Raw genomic sequence first — 17,460 nt, forward strand, 5'->3', positions numbered from 1 at the left:
ATCTAACCACTGAGCTCCTCAAACCCACTGCCTTCCACGCTGCAGCCCAGCGCTTTCTTTATCTAACCACTGAGCTCCTCAAACCCACTGCCTTCCACACTGCAGCCCAACGCTTTAATTGTTGTTTTTAAGCAAGGTTGAGCAGTGACTCTCTCCAGAGTCCTGCCGTGCCTCTGCTATATACTCTCGGTATAGGACTCTCTGTAATCTATAAGAAACAGTATTTAAAAAAAAAAAATTATTAACTAACATAAAATATACAGTTACACAAGTTCTGTGTGATGTCGTTTTTTTTTGTATTGGGGGGGCAATCCCCAGTCTAGACACGTAATCCAGGGCCTGCATCTCCGGTCTGGTTTCTGTGCTGCACGAAGTCGTCTTTGTGGCAGACCAGTTAGGTTCGCAATATTCTAAACCAACTAGTGTTGATCAGCAAACTGACTGAAAGATATATTGTGTACAGAGGAGCTTCTACAAGAGAGGAGATGGCTAATGTGTGCAGAGGGCTGTGTTTATGGGGATGGGAGTTTGCTGGTGTGTGCAGAGGGCTGTGTTTATGGGGATGGGAGTTTGCTGGTGTGTGCAGAGGGCTGTGTTTATGGGGATGGGAGTTTGCTGCTGTGTGCAGAGGGCTGTGTTTATGGGGATGGGAGTTTGCTGCTGTGTGCAGAGGGCTGTGTTTATGGGGATGGGAGTTTGCTGGTGTGTGCAGAGGGCTGTGTTTATGGGGATGGGAGTTTGCTGCTGTGTGCAGAGGGCTGTGTTTATGGGGATGGGAGTTTGCTGGTGTGTGCAGAGGGCTGTGTTTATGTGGAAGAGAGGAGTTTGCTGATGTGTGGAGAGGGGTGTGTTTATGTGGAAGAGAGGAGTTTGTTGATGTGTGGAGAGGGGTGTGTTTATTCCTGTAGACCTCTATACAGCTCTGCAGTGTTGAGTGGAGATCTTTCTCTGTTTTTGGGGAGAGGGGAGTCGTTTTGAGGAGAGGTTTTGGGGAAAGGGGAGTGGTTTGAAGGAGAGGGAAGGAGACAGAGATGAAGGAGGGGGATAGGGTATGTTCGATAGAGAGTTTGGAGGTTATGCATGTAGAAGCATTGAAGGCAGTGTGACGCTGCAGTATTTATAATATTGCTATTTGAATTCCCACCAACAGATGGCAGGAGATATTGCTGAGGATACAGTCTGCCTCTTGGAAACCAAACACGTGACACATTCCTTACATACAGATTTACCAAACACTGGCGCACACAGATTAAAACGAGGGCAGCACTAAGACTCTTCACTGATTGGTCGTGTCCCGTCCCCCCGTCCCCCCCACCACCTTATCTACATTCCGCACGGCATCACAAACTTGGAAGCAGCTTTTCAGCTCCAAGATTTGTGTTCGTGTGAAGGAACCGATAGAATTAATATTCTCCATTGGAACCTCAAAGCGCTGTGCGCGTTTAAGCCTCGCCTGGTGCTGGGTGTGCTGGTAATGTGTTTGTAAGCGCAGTGGGGTGCCTGTAATCACGGCGAGAGCAGAGTTTCTCTTTCCCTGCCCTGTCGGTCTCCATGCTGGGGCAGGGAGTCCAGTGTTGTCACAGTAAGCGTGTCCCAATGGATGTCTTGTTCTGGTTTATTTGTCATGTCAGCCACCAACACATTCCTGATGGTCTTCTACAAGCAGAGCAGCACAGCACACACACAGGGAGCTGTAGTTAATCATGAAATCGATTTATTTGATTTAAAAAAAAAACAAAAAACGTTCAGGTTCATTTCCAGCCACCGTGACAACACGGCGCCTTCATATAGGAACACTCACACAGGTACAGAGTCAAAACACACGCAAAAGAGGGTCGTTAAAAACACTGTCAGCAGCGCACGCCGACCACACTTCCAAACGGGTTACTGCAGAGTTTAATTAAATACCGTGCTTTGAAAGGAGAAAGACAGCAAATGCCTTTCCAGGACTGGAATGAAACACGCATTCGTGCAATCGGAGATCTCGCGTTCGCAACTCTGCTGTTGCATTTAGGAGCTCATTAAAGGGCTGCACTAAACGCTTTTGATAATCTGGCCCCGCGGTGTGATTCCAAAGTCAAACATCTTCCATTTACACAAAACTAACCCTGAAAACCGCTGGATAGGATTCCAGTGACAAACTGCAAACAGGATCTCAGCCAGCAGGGGGCGCTGTGTTGCGCCTACAATGCTTCCCCGCTGCTGATGCACGCTGCTAAAAACAATGAAGTCAATTCCTGAATTAGTTAATTAAATATTTATTTATTTGTGTATTTATTTATTTTTTTACTATGAATACATTCCTGTGCTTAGGAGAGAGGACAGAAGTTCAGAAATAGATTATCGCTTTACAGCATAAAGGTGTTTGTTTTCTATGATGTGAGTTTATTTTGTTTTCATTAAAGTTTTTTTTTTTTTTTAATTATTTTTAGTCAAGGTCTTTTGCAAGGCCAGGCAGTGAACCCTGGTCAGCTCTGGTACTGGGTGGACTGGCGCTGGGTCGAGCTCCTGCGGTTCTAGTTTACTGGTATTTTGGTTGCTGTGATTGTTCCTGAATATTACAGCACAAGCCCACTTCCACCCCCACCAGTGGCACTCTGTGACTGGGCTGGGCCCCAGCTAGCCTCACGGCGCTCTCATGAGACGTGACTTACCAGACCGAACAGCCTAAGACAAATCTGATGAGACAAGACCAACAAATGAGATCAGAAGTGAGCTCTGCACCCCACCCTGAATTCGGAGCGGCCCCGTATACCTGCGTATCGTTAATGAAATCAGCACACCTTGATTCTTTTTTGTTTAAAAACCTTCCTCTCTCTTTCTCTTTCCAATCCTTCAATCTTTCTTTAGTTTGTTCATTTGTCTATTATCTTCCCTTTTCTCCTCTTTCATACTTCCCCCATCCCTCCCTTCCATCTTTCACCCAAACTGAATCACAGCCTGTTAAACCAGTGTGTCTGTGTGCGAGTCAGTGTTTACTATGCTATTATTTTTAAAGAGGTAAACACTTTGTTATTTTTTACAAAACTAGAACCAAACAAGAACAAATGGAAGTCCTCTCTTCATCACTCTCAGGGTGTTCTGTTTTTCAAAAGCAGGAGTCAAAGACTGGAGTAAACACTTTGGAACTATGGCAGAAGGGTTCTTAAAACAACCTGTGGGACAGGACAGGACAGGACAGAGCAGGACAGCAATCACGGTGAGTCTGTGACTCTACATCAGTCTGCATCATAAAACTACACTACAAAACAACATTCTCTTTAATTTAGCTGTCTACAACCAAAAGGAACCCTGGAATGTTTAGCGCTGAGACCCCACCCCCTGCCAGACTGTAGGGGGCGCTGGGGGGCAGGGAGACCCCACAGAATCACTTGTGGAGATATGCGTCGAGCCACAGGTCACCTGACTTCTTCAGAGAGCTGTGAAACAACAACACACAACAGTTAAGAATCAAACCCTGACGATATGTGTGCGTATTGTTTGTCTATTTGCAGAGTATGGATGTGTTGTAAAGGTTTGATGCTTGTTTCTAACTGCTGTACTGATCCTGTATTGATCTTGTGTTGACCCACACTGATCCTGTAGTGACCCTATATTGACCCAGTACTGATCCTGTTCTGATCCTGTATTGACCCAGTACTGACCCAGTACTGATCCTGTACTGACCCTGTACTGATCCTGTATTGATCCTGTATGGATCCTGCACTGACCCTGTAGTGACCCTGTATTGATCCTGTATTGACCCAGTACTGATCCTGTATTGATCCTGTACTGATCCTGTATTGATCCTGTACTGATCCTGTATTGATCCTGTACTGATCCTGTATTGATCAGGTCCTGAGCTCTTACCTCACGATGTCTCTAAACCCCTGCAGCAGGGTCTTCACCTCGTAGCGCAGCCCGTATTTCTCACACAGTGACCTCACCAGAGGCGCCGCCTTCACATAGCTGTGCCGTGGCATTGTGGGAAACAGGCTGACGAGAGAGAGAGAGAGGGAGGGAGGGAGGGAGAGATAATTCATTAAGAAAGCAGCGGTCGGTAAGATTGTATGAAGATGTCATTCTGTGCACAGAACATAGTTCTGAAGTTAAAAACAACCAGAGATGCATGCTGTATATATTTTTACATTGGTCCTTTTTTTGTAATCCAATTTGAACCCTGGGCCATGCTGGCACTTACTGGTGCTCAATCTGAAAGTTAAGGTGTCCGCTGAACCAGTCGTTGAAGGCAGACTGCTCAATGTTACAGGTAGCGGCCAGCTGGGGGCAACAGACAGAGAGAAAGATAGTCAGAGAGAGGGGGCGGGGCTATGAGACCCCTCCCCTCCTCTCCCTCAACACACACACACACACACACACACACACACACACACACACAAACTCAAGCCAAACGCAATTAGTAGCTACCTGCATGGACAGCCAGTCTCTGTGCTTCTCACGGTCGATGTCCATGGGAATGTGATTCATCTGCGTGACCCACACAAACCAGTGACTCTCCAGAAACCTGCAGGGAGAGGAGAGGGAGGGGGTTAGGAGAGTGACCCCCACAAACCAGTGACTCTCCAGAAACCTGCAGGGAGAGGAGGGGGTGGGGGGGTTAGGAGAGTGACCCCCACAAACCAGTGACTCTCCAGAAACCTGCAGTGGGGCGAGGGGGGGTTTCGGGGTACTGCTGTGATTTAGCGGCTCTGTCTCTGTGTACACAAGTCTGACCTGACAAAGCTGATCAGCACTATGGAGCCCAGGAATCCGTAGAAGGGGATGTACATGGTGAAGTATCTCAGGTAGTAGGACATGGACCAGACGAAGTCCTGCAGAGAGAGAGGGGGGGGGGGGGGGGCCTATAGTCATAGTAGTCACACACACAACAGAGTCACACAAATATAGTACAGTACAGTCACACAAACATAGTCACAGTCACACAAACACATTCACACACAGGGAGTCACCCAAAACATAGTCAAACTGAGCGTGTGTGTCTCTGTGTGTCTCAGTGTGTCTCAGTGCCGGTTCTGCTCAGTACTCACCACCCAGTCTCTGCGAGAGATCATGGTATGCATGATCTGGATGTGGAAGTAGACTGGGATCAGCATGGGGGGCCCGACTGCAAACAGAGGTAGGGGGGGAAGGAGAGGGGAAAAAGGAGAGGGAGAGGGTGGTCAGTATTGGTGCCGTTGCAAATAAACCCAGTGCTTTGTCCTGTAGCTCAGAGTGTGAGGTGTCCCTGCACTCTAGTGGTGAGAGGGAGGTGTGGCTGTAGGTCACAGTGACCCGTCGCACAGTATCGTGTCTCTGTGTCCCTGCTCCTGTTTGATTAGCTCTCTCTCTCTCTCTCTGATCAACAGACAGGCAGGTAAGCAAGCTGGCAAGCAGGCAGGCAGACAGACAGACAGACAGCGCACTTACTCAGGAAGAAGTACTGGTGCTGATGGTTATATGGCATGTACTTCAGCTTCTTCTTCCCGTACTGGAAAACAACCCAGTTAGATACACTTCACACAACCATTGAACATCCCCATTGAGAATTAGCATTGACTATCCCCATTGAGAATTAGCATTGACCATCCCCATTGAGAATTAGCATTGAACATCCCCATTGACCATCTCCATTGAGAATTAGCATTGACCATCACCAATGACCATCCCCATTGAGAATTAGCATTGACCATCCCCATTGAGAATTAGCATTGAACATCCCCATTGACCATCTCCATTGAGAATTAGCATTGACCATCACCAATGACCATCCCCATTGAGAATTAGCATTGACCAACCCTACTGACCATCCCCATTGAGAATTAGCATTGACCATCCCCAGTGCATATTGTGAGTGTGTGTAGGCATGTGAATGTGTGTCATTTAGGTTACATGTACTGTACTCGCCCCCCCCCCCCCCCCCCCCCCCCCCCCCCCCCCCCCCCCCCCCCCCCCACCTCCACCTGGCCCCACCCACCCCCCCCCCCCCCCCCCACCCCCCCCCCACCCCCCCCCCCCCCCCCCCCCACCCTCCCCCCCCCCCCCCCCCCCCCCTCACCTCCACTGGCCCCCAGTACGAAGGCGTGCAGCATGTTCACATCAGGGTCCTTGCTGAAGATGTTGGGCTTGGCATGGTGCTGGAAGTGACGGTGATTCCACCAGTTAGCAGAGGCGCCCTGCAGAGAGCAGAGACACGGTGAGGCTCTCATACCAACTGCAGACACACTGCAGAGAGCAGAGACATAGTGAGACTCTCATACATACTGCACAGACACCCTGCAGAGAGCAGAGACACAGTGAGACTCTAATACAAACTGCAGACACACTGCAGAGAGCAGAGACACAGTGAGGCTCTCATACACACTGCACAGACACCCTGCAGAGAGGAGACAGTGAGACTCTAGTACAAACTGCAGAAAGCAGAGACACAGCGAGACTCTCCTACAAACTGCACAGACACCCTGCAGAGAGCAGAGACACAGTGAGGCTCTCATACAAACTGAACATACACCCTGCAGAGAGCAGAGACATAGTGAGACTCTCATATAAACTGCACAGACACCGTGCAGAGAGCAGAGACACAGTGAGACTCTCATACAAACTGCACAGACACCCTGCAGAGAGCAGAGACACAGTGAGACTCTCATACAAACTGCACAGACACCCGCAGAGAGCAGAGACACAGTGAGACTCTCACACAAACTGCACAGACACCCTGCAGAGAGGAGACAGTGAGACTCTAATACAAACTGCAGACACCCTGCAGAGAGCAGAGACACAGTGAGACTCTCATACAAACTGCACAGACACTGGCACCCACCCCTGACAGCATCGCTTTGTTCTTGAAGGTGTACCTTCAGGTGTCCGATGACAAACTTGTGCAGCAGGTGATTCCATTTGGATTTCTTGAAGACAGACAGGTGACCGAAATCATGCTGGAGCCAGCCACTCTGGGACTGAGGAGAGAGAAAGAGGGGACAGAGAGAACAAGAGAAAGAGACGGGGAGTGAGGGGAGAGGAGAGCGAGACTTGGTTAGAGTAGAATTGCTTTTTTGTACTCATAACAGACAGGGTCCACTGTACATAGTAACTGATAGAAGAGACAAGTTCAGTATTAAGCACTGTCACAGTGGCTCACTGCCTCCCTCAGTCTCCCTACCAGTTCTCCCAGTCCCCCCAGCTCACCTGTGAGGTGGCGAGGATGAGGGCGCAGAACAACGTGGTTACCCAGTTGACCCCCAGGTACCAGAGCATTAGCCAGGAGCCGACCTCCAGCAGGATGATGTGCAGCAGATAGAGGCTGAAGAACACCGGGTCTGTCCGGAACAACCCCATCCGCTCCACCGTGGAACGCAGTGCGCGGAAATCAGCAATCATCTCTGACTGCAGGGGAGAGGGGGAGAGTGAGAGGGGCAGGGGAAGAGGAGACAGAAGAGAGAAGAGGAGGGAGGGGAAGGAGATAGGGAAGGGGAGAGAAGGATTGGGGTTATTTTACCCTTCCTGTGATTCTGATTGCGAAATTAAAAGTTCTGGAAAATGACCTAACTGTACCCTAACCCTATCACTGCTCCTCTCCCATTACGCCCATCCCTTTTAAGGATTGAAACTCGCAGAGAAATGAATCCCAGAGCCTGGGCAGCGCCCCTGCCTCTCAGCCTCCCCTGCCTCCCTGCCTCCCCGCCTTCATTGATGCCCAGGAACCAAAATTAGAGCAGTCCTCTCAGATCAGTTCCCTCTCAACAGGTTGACGTCACAAGCAGATGAATTATACCCCACGCTCTCTGTGCGCATGGGGACTGGGCCACCCGGCTGGGCCAGCGCTGGGGACTGGGCCACCCGGCTGGGCCAGCGCTGGGGACTGGGCTGCCTCAACAAATAAAACCATTCTCAACAGGTGTGGAGTCCCACAGAATATCGTAGAAAAGGGAGCAGGAACCTCCACTCCCCCCTCCCTGTCTTTCCCTGTCCTCCTTATCCCTCCGGTCCCTGTTGTCCCCCCAGTCCTCCCTGTTCCTCACGTTCTTATCCCGGTCCTGACTAGGCTCTCCGGGTGCCAGCTCTCCGATCAGCAGAGGCTTCAGGAACTTCCGAACGAAGTCCGGCTCCGGGTGGAATGCTTGGAAAGCATCCTGGAGAAAAGGAAGAGAAGGCAGGAATTAATCAGAGACATTGATCAAGAACCAATCAATCAATCAATCAGTCAGTCAGGGGCTCAGAGACAGACAGACATCGATCAACAACCAACCATTCTCAATCAATCAATCAGGGGCTCTGAGACACACAGACTGCTCATCCTCTCCTCAAACGAGGATAATGACACTTAATGGGTTAACCAGCTGAGCTCCGTGTGCTGTCGCTTTAAGAGCTCTGCACCGCACGGGGCAGTGACCGCGAGTAACCTTAGCTCTGCCAGGGAGGTGCAAAGACTGTCTACTGTGCGGAGCGGGAGAGACGGGAACAAGGCTTAACCACTCACACAGACACTAACACAGACACTAAAACACTCACACACACACAAACACTAAAACACTCACACAGACACTAACACACACACACTTACACACTCACACACACACATACACACACACACACACACACACACACACACACACACACACACACACACACACACAGACACTCACACACACACACACACACACACACACAAACACACACATACACTAAAACACTCACACAGACACAATCACACACACAAACAGACACTAACACACACACTCACACACACACAGACACTAACACACACTCACACACACACTCAGACACTCAGACACTCACACACACAGACACTCACACAGACACTAAAACACACACACATACACTCACACACAGACTCACAGACACACACACAGAGACACTAACACACACACATACACTAAAACACTCACACAGACACAATCACACACACAAACAGACACTAACACACACACTCACACACACAGACACTAACACACACTCACTCTCACACAGACACTCACACACTCACAGACACTAAAACACACACACACGGACACTAACACACAGACACTCACACACACACAGACACTCACACATACACAAAAACACACACACAGACACTCACACACAGACACTAACACACACACACACACAGAGACACTAACACACACACATACACTAAAACACACTCACACAGACACACACACAGACACTAACACACACTCACACTCACTCTCACACAGACACTCACTCACACACACACACACACACACAAACTCACATACACACATAGACCCAAAATTATCTCATCAGGACCAGTGGAGAGAAGGGGGGGGGGGGGGGGGGGGGGTCACAAACTCATCAGCAGAAAAGAAGAGCTTTGAGACGTTTATTATTTTTCGAGCTGATCTACAAACAGAACGACTCGGATCAATATGACACAAGGTATTCATCTGTGTAGCTTTGTATGCATGAGGACAATACAATGCGTTCACTCAGTCTTGTATTATTATTATTATGATGTCTGGTTATGGCTGCACCTGTCTGGAGAGATGTTTATAAACAAAGTCAATACAAATCTCTACCAGGCAGAGGTTAGAGAGACTCGTTTTCTCTGCCAGTAACAGCGTCTCTGATAAAGACGAGTAGCTATTAGTCTGTGGAATACACACACACACTGGCAGGGCTGTATTTCCAGACACTCTGACACTGTAACACTTTCCATTCATTTCTGATACTGAACACCTAAGAGCAGAAGCTGTGCAGGAGAAAAGCACGATGGGATCAGTTCAAGACTGTTTCATTGTGTTTGAAATTGCACCGGGACAATACGAGCCGAGCAGAACAGACGTGACTAAACTCTGAACAGAATAGGAGGGGACAATTTTATTTCAAGTTTTTATTTTTATTTATTTATTTATTTATTTATTTATTTATTTATAAACAGTTTGTGCGAACTATAGGAGTTGCAAAAGTTGCTCTCCCGTAACTTTGAAAAAACAAACAAACCAAAAAAAAAAACCAACATATGACATTAAAAAATAGAAATCTCGATAGGAAAGTTGACGCGGTAGAACACACTGGGGTCATTACCAGGGTCTGTGTGGCGGTTTAATTGGGACAGCTGTGGACACCCCTGTCCTGCAGTATCCCACACCGACCGCAGTGCGGTTTTGCCGTGACTCACCGTGGCGTCCTCCCCGGCGTAGTGGCTGATGACTCGCACGCCGCCGGGGTGTCTCTTCGCCCAGTCGGTGATGTTGTACACCTTCCTGTCGATCACCAGCCACTTGTCTGTCTTCAGAGCGTGTTTCTGCACCTCCTCCCAGGTATAGACTCCCAGCCTCTTACCGCCCCCGCCGCCGGCGCACTCCCCATTCTCCTCAGCCTTCTCGCCTCCTTTCCCCATCCCAAACACCGCTCCTTCTGGAACTGGGAGTGAAACCGTTTGTGCCGGCGATTCTCCCCCCTCTCTGTCTCAGTCTTGAAGACAGCGCGCACAATACGATCTGTGTTCACAAAACACAAGGGCGTGAACGCAGCAGACACCCGAGCAGCCAAGCACAGTTTACAATGAATAAAGGCAATGGAGTTGCGCTGTCCAGCACACTGGAACTAAACCTGACGATTTCAGCTAAAACTTTAAAACTGCTTCGCTGATCCCGCGGAAGGTGCTGTAATCCACAACTGGGCAAAGCGCTCGTCCGTATTATTATTATTATTATTATTATTATTATTATTATTATTATTGTTGTTGTATTAACAGATGGTTATATATCAGTGGCAGTGTTTGCGTGTCGTTGTTTTCTGGGTATCGCAATAACGTCCATGATATTTCTAAAAGAGAATTGCGCTTCTCTGACTCGCTCCTCCAAACACCCAAGCTCGTTTACAGAACCGGGCCGACACGAAGCTCGTTTACAGAACCGGGCCGACACGAAGCTCGTTTACAGAACCGGACCGACACGAAGCTCGTTTACAGAACCGGGCCGACACGAAGCTCGTTTACAGAACCGGACCGACACGAAGCTCGTTTACAGAACCGGGCCGACACGAAGCTCGTTTACAGAACCGGGCCGACACGAAGCTCGTTTACAGAACCGGGCCGACACGCAGTCTCTCTTGCTGTAGGTAATAACTGTACGGCACGGCACCAGAAATCTCCATCTTATCATGATTTCCGTGGAGAAGCGACTAACCCAGTCCGTGGGGATGCGTTACCGCACCGCTACGACGAGGCGGCCTCTTGCACAGATCACTACTCCCTCTACAGCGGTTGCTGTGTCGAAACGATTTTAAAAAGCACCGTTTCAGCTCGTAAAGCACGTTGTTTGACATTTTAAAAACACCCGCACGCAGAATTGACTTTCCAAAACGATCCTTTAATTGCTATTAATCGCGACGATGAAGCGAGTCGAGGCTGCAAACGAGGCTTCCATTATCGGATTTAAAAATGAAAACACACCTTGATGATCTGTTTTCATATAAATGCAGCAGCGTGATTTCTAAAAGCTGACCCGGGTGGCTAAGTATCTGGGTTTCGACGATGCTTTTGAATTAGGTGGCGTGGTTACATTAGTCACGTTTTGAAAATCGCTTTTGCAACCTCGTTATTGTTTTGCTACTTAAAAAAAAAAAATCACGCGGAGAGTGTACTGTTTCTAAATAAAATGAAAGATAAACACAATAAATAGAAGAAGTTGGAACGGCTCTCCATATCCACTGCACTGTTCATCGACCCAACAGCCCTGTATATAACGCGACAGGAGGGAATATTGCATTGTTAGAATTGCATCAACATTTCTGCGTGACAATTAAAAAAAAAAAAAAAAAAAGACACACAAAAACCACTCAGACTGTGAATTATTGTTTGGAAGCTGGATTCGCGTTTGTCGGCCCGGTTTGCACTCGGCTCTGCAGAGAGAGCCCGAGGCTGTGGGCGGCTGCTACACTGCAGTCACGCACCTGTCACTGGCACTCACCAGCCCCCTAAATAATAGACACCCCGATTCATTGTACCCCTTTGCCGTGACACCCGAAACCGCTAAAATAGCTCCACAGACGGTTTCTAACGCGCAAGCTCCCGTGAGCTCAGGACTCCAGACTCCAGGCTTTCCGAGCCGCCAGGAATCCGGATGAACTAATACAAAAAAATATTTATTTAAATATCACGCCAGCGGACTTTATTAATTAAAAAAAATTAAAAACAAACAACCTACCTTTGTCTTTTTATCTTACTGAAATAAACGAGTCGTGCGTCGCTTTTTACAATTAGACACAATTATTACAAATTATTTTGTAGTCCGGTCTTTTATTGTTGTCACCGCCCTGTGTTTTCCTTCCTCTCTTTCATTCCCACCTTCGCGTGCTCCTACCTATCTCTCTCTCTCTCTCCCTCTCTCTATCTCTCTCTCACCAGCCCGCCTGCCTTTCTTCTTTCTGTCTGCGGCCGGTAACACTGTCTAGGCGCTGCTTTATCACCAGATGCGCTGGCCGGCGAATGGTGCTTCCCACCGTCTACTGATCTAGCTCTTAACACCTCCTCCCTCCCTCCCTCCCTCCCTCTCTCCCTCTCTCTCTCTCTCTCTCACACTCAGCAGTATTAGTCAAAGGGTGCAGGATCAAGTGGCGCTGATCCATATCCATCTATTCACCCCCCCCCCCCCCCCCCCCACCCGAGCCGGGAGGTGGCGCCACCACTTCCCCTCCCTCCCCGGGTGGATGGCGTCTCCTCCGCATCAGGAGAGCTAGTCCTGCACCAACCGGTCTCTGCTTCAGGGCCGCCGAGACTTGTCATTGGTAGCACAAAACACGTCTTTGTCGAATCCGTCTCTAGGAGGGGGGATAGGGGGGGAAGAGCCTTTCAGGGGGGGGGGGGATATTACCAAGGACTAGGGCTTGTGTGTATGTGTGTGATCTGGGTTAATGCACGGGGCATACGAGTGTAAGGGGGGGGACGGGACGGGACGGGGCTGAGTACCTACCACCTGCAGCACTGGGTTGTTGTTTTTTTTTAAATGGAGGTTTAGCCTAGATTCAGCTGGTTAAAGTGGGCGCTTTATCGCCTGTAAATAAACCCTTTTTCTTAGTTGGAAACACCCATCCAGGAAAAACGGGTTCTGCAATGAAAATTCTAAAGCATTTTAACACAAACACTCCCTTGTTCTGCAGCTATATGAATGCGTCACCCCTTTGTCATGTGTCCAGTGCGCACCGTGACAGCGATACTACTGCTGGGCTAGTAGTGCTGAAATTAGACCCTGTAATTGTCGTACCTGTACGCCACGCACACGCCGTTCTTTTACTACGCATTTAGCACACTTTACCACGATTACTGAACCACGCTTTACCACAGTTACAAAGAGCTACGGAAAATGTTCCAGTGTGACCATAAGCTCTTGCGCATGGCACATTTACATTCGCGAATACATATCGTGAACTGTAACAGATTCGGTCATGCGAGCTTCGTCACCCTAGCAGTCTGTACTGCGCCCACCCCGGGGCTGTGGAGCTGGTTTAGCTCGCCAAACAACGAAACTTTTCATAACGTTTTATCAAGCAGTATAGGTCGTTTTTAACCGTTTTTGTTCTTGAGCTCAGCTCTCCAAACAGCATCCCAGTCTCCTGCACCAGCATGACCATTGCAAACCAGTACAACTGCAGCTCTGCGGGATAGGCCTTAGCGTGCTGGGAAATATATAAAACGGCGGTAAAATGTGTATACCGCGGAAGAAGACTTTTTTTTTTTTTAAATCAAAATAATATTGCAAATATTATAATATTAATAAATAAAGAAACGAAGAGGCGTTTTCCAAAACTCAGCTGAAATCGGCCTACAGTAAAGGGCTCACTATAAAATAACCTTTAGTCCAGTTATAAAACCTCTGGCAATTCAATTTTGACCCTCTACCTGAGCTCCTAACGTGGCTCGTTACCTCGGACCCGCAGTCAGGCGAGTGGGGACTGAAGCAGAGTCAGCTGGTTCCACAGTTCCAGTGCAGTCAGCTCTGCTGTTGGCATCACGCAAGGGTTATGAAAGAAACACCACCGTTCTGTCACACTAATTTATTAGCCCTTTGTATAATGCATACAAGAACAATCAAGGCAATCGAGACTTGCCTGAGCTCCAGCCAAGTCACAATACACCTACTGTACACTGCAAATCAGGCGTTTGAGAATGCAACGTTATAATCTCAAGCAACAGATTAGAAACGCGCTTTATTTATTATGTATTTTGCAATGCTCCCTCCCTCATCTCCTAAGAGAAAGCGTGCTGCCCCCCCCCCCCCCCCCCCCCCCCATGGTGCTCCCTCCAGACCAGGGCATGCTGAAGGCTTGGAGACTGAACTGCTCCCTCCCTCACTCCCCCTAAGAGACAGGGTGCTCCCTCCAGGGCAGGGCAGGCTTGAGGCACGGAGACTGAACTGCTCCCTCCCTCACCCCCTAAGGGAAAGCGTGCTCCCTCCAGTGCAGGGTAGGCTGGAGGCACGGGAGACTGAACCTCTCTCACTCTCCCTACCCATGAGAGTTTTTTTAAGCTGCATGAATCTCTTTTTTTTTTTCTCGTCCTCAAATTCCGCAACATTATAATGCACAATGAGACACAAAACAATAAGTTAAATAAAATATGACCTTTCGAATACGATCTGCGTTACTGCAAACAATAAGAAGGCCAGAATCGTTGCGTGGGAACCGCGCACAGTGGCGGATCTGCTTACATTTGTGTCACGTATCGGCTCAGATGGGGCTTCCCAAAGAGAGAGAAGCGCTTTCCCAGCTGAGCCGAGGGCACACCGACACTTTAAGGCAGGACAGGGCAGACCAAGCGGCCTCACCCGCACTACATCCAAGGAGCAAGGCGTTCACACTCCTGTGCATCTCCTCACCGCAGAAACTCCTTGCTGTTGAATGGTAGTGATTTATTATTAATGTCTTGCATTATTAGTTTGATCCACCGCACCCAGCACGTCACAGAAACGCTCTCGTTTCATGCCAACAAAAGAAAACTCGTAAAAGTTAAAGGGTAGATCGTTTTATCTAACCCCCTTCAAGATCATAATAATAATAATAATAATAATAATAATATAATAATAATAATAATAATAATAATAATATACTCGCTAGGTTAGATGCATGCATATTTATTTCATTTTATAATATAGTGCAGATTCAAGCAATAATCAAAGGTATCTCGATTTCTTGAAAACACAGTGTTTACAGTGTTATCTGCAGCCTATAGTCTAACATCCTGCTGTATCAAAGTCGTCCAAATATCTTTCGATGCGCATTAACCGTCCGACAGTAACCCCGGCCTCAGTGCCCCTCCACGTCGCCACAAACCGTCATCCCCCGTCAGTTTGGAGCTTGGAACCGGCCCAGCCAAGTGCATTATTGTCGCCCTGCACTGAAGAGGCTCACACGTGTGCAGCGGCAAAGGGGTTAAAGTTCCAGATTGTAGGTTTTTTTTTTTTTTTTTTTTTTATGACCTTAAAGATGCAAAGCAGCATCAGGCCATACGCGCGAGGCGGTTCAGAGGCGAGCGGTGGAACTCCCACTCGCTCGCGCCAGAGACGTCACATTCCGGTGTGAGAACAGCAGCTTCGTTCATGAATTTGAGAGAGAAGCGGTAACTGCAGCTGAACGAGAATTCCCCGTTGCAATGCCATTGATGTCTGGCATAAACACCCCACGACTTTGTGTGTTCGTTTGATTATCAACACTAATAAAATATACCCAATGCAACACAGCTACGCATAGAAAGACATATTGTAAAAAGCACTGAACAAAAACAATGCAGAATTGTTGAATCAAATGATAAAATAATTCATTTTAAAAGTGCTAATCGGCTTCTGGGAAACCAGCCCGATATTATGCCACAGATTCGAAACACACTTTAGCGTTTTTGCATCAATTGCTTTGGACTGTACTTTATTTAGATGCACACATTTAAACCCTGAATCGTAACGTATACAGACAGAGAACACTGCGGTGTAGAGTATACACGCATTACAACGGAATGGGATTGCAAGATTCATTATTCGTTTTCAGACTGCCTGGTGTCACACGGCAGTGCAGGGTTACAGTGCAAGAACAATATTTAAATACAGTGTCGTTTACAGTAAATGCAAATACCGCTGAATACAACATGAGATACGAAGTAGCACATTAGGATTACAGAAATTAATGTTCATCCTTTTTAACCCGTGGAGCAGTTTTCTTATTACGCAGTTCAGCCATTGTGTTTTCCCCCCTCCCCCCCCCAGCCATTATAAGGAAACGTAACCGAAATTCAACGATTCTCTACGAGCCTTTCTCGGTGTCTTCAAGAAAGACTTCCAGTCGAAACGTTTGTCTTTGAATTGATGAAGTTTTTTTTTTTGATTGTTTTTTTTTTTGTCTATTTCTATATTAAGTCCTGCTCAGTCTTCAATGCTTATGGACCAGGTCGGCGGGATACAGCCCCGGGCACGCTCACTGTGCCATATACTTAACGAAAAACGGTCATTTATTTTTTTTAAAACGATGTTTCAAATGAAATACCATGGCTTATGGTAAACTTTTGCAAAATCCTTTTGCAGTGTCTTTGAAACCTTCGGCCATTGGTGCGCATCAGTACCACAGCGTGGACCGCTCCGTGTTCGTGTCAATAGCAATTAGCATTGGAGAACACCGCCCCACCCCCTTGAACTGCTGCTTTCACAACCTGGTTTTACACGCTCCTGTACTCCAGCTCCGTGTTTTCAATAACCCTGTTTTTTTTTCAGATCTGCATGCTCAGAATTCAGAATTCACTGACTGTTCATTTTAAATCTCACCTGATCTACAAGCGGGGAGGGGTGGCTGGGTGGGGGCGGGTTCAGGCTCTGTGATGTATATTTCAAAGAATATATAATTGCGTAACCAGCCAATCAACAACGCTGCTCCTGTTCTCAAAACGAGAGTTGTGGGCGGGGTTACCGGCCCGTGCATTATGCAAGGCTTGATGCTGCAAAGGCTGTACCGCACAGCGAGAGAAGACAGAGACAGGAGCCGTTTCAGAGTCCAGACGGACCACCCCGCCCGGTTCGGTTCTGCTGGGAATCGCCATAGAGGACAGCCCAGCCGACAGACCAGCAAAGCTTACATAAGAAAAAAAAAAAAAAAAAAAAACCACGGTTCGGGCCCGGTTCCGGTCGTGTTTGAGCTGCTCCGAGGTGTGTGCTGAACTGAACCAGTGGCCTCGTTTCTGGTTTTGTTTTCGCCGCTCGGTGCTGAGGTTCCGGTGGGGTTGGACCGCGGTTCTGGTGACATGGGAGCCGGTTCAGATGACAGCCGCGCGCTGACCCGGTACACCTGGCCCGAGGTGCAGCTGCGCAGCGGGCGCGAGGAGAAGTGGCTGGTGATTGACAGGAAGGTGTACAACATCAGCCAGTTCTGCAAGAGGCACCCCGGCGGCGTGCGCGTCATCAGCCACTACGCAGGACAGGACGCCACGGTGAGTACTTCTTATGATAACAGTAACAGTAATAA

The 17,460-nt window shown here is 48.3% G+C and overlaps 2 protein-coding genes and 1 long non-coding RNA gene across 3 annotated transcripts in view; 2 read left to right on the forward strand and 1 right to left on the reverse strand.

Moving 5' to 3' along the window:
* The first annotated feature begins 382 nt into the window (after positions 1 to 382).
* On the forward strand, positions 383 to 2,482 carry LOC121330345. Its single transcript, XR_005951853.1, has 2 exons — positions 383 to 950; positions 985 to 2,482. It is a non-coding gene; the product is annotated as an uncharacterized LOC121330345 (long non-coding RNA).
* On the reverse strand, positions 1,693 to 12,494 carry LOC121330343 (fatty acid desaturase 2-like). Its single transcript, XM_041276798.1, is given in 14 exon segments — positions 1,693 to 3,419; positions 3,850 to 3,975; positions 4,181 to 4,260; positions 4,408 to 4,504; positions 4,714 to 4,811; positions 5,028 to 5,104; positions 5,407 to 5,467; positions 6,035 to 6,044; positions 6,046 to 6,152; positions 6,831 to 6,932; positions 7,162 to 7,359; positions 7,995 to 8,105; positions 10,139 to 10,460; positions 12,368 to 12,494. Coding segments are annotated over 13 exon segments (1,341 nt in total). The 5' UTR covers positions 10,361 to 10,460; positions 12,368 to 12,494; the 3' UTR covers positions 1,693 to 3,367.
* A 4,426-nt stretch (positions 12,495 to 16,920) lies between these two features.
* LOC121330344 (acyl-CoA (8-3)-desaturase-like) overlaps positions 16,921 to 17,460 on the forward strand; it is a 14,224-nt gene continuing 13,684 nt past the window's right edge. Inside the window, exon 1 of the mRNA XM_041276799.1 lies at positions 16,921 to 17,425. Within this exon, the coding sequence (XP_041132733.1) occupies positions 17,240 to 17,425 (186 nt within the window). The 5' untranslated portion in view covers positions 16,921 to 17,239. The remainder of the gene's footprint in view (positions 17,426 to 17,460) is intronic.

The sequence above is a fragment of the Polyodon spathula genome, chromosome 17, assembly GCF_017654505.1.
Source record: "Polyodon spathula isolate WHYD16114869_AA chromosome 17, ASM1765450v1, whole genome shotgun sequence".
NCBI classification, from domain to species: Eukaryota; Metazoa; Chordata; class Actinopteri; order Acipenseriformes; family Polyodontidae; genus Polyodon; species Polyodon spathula.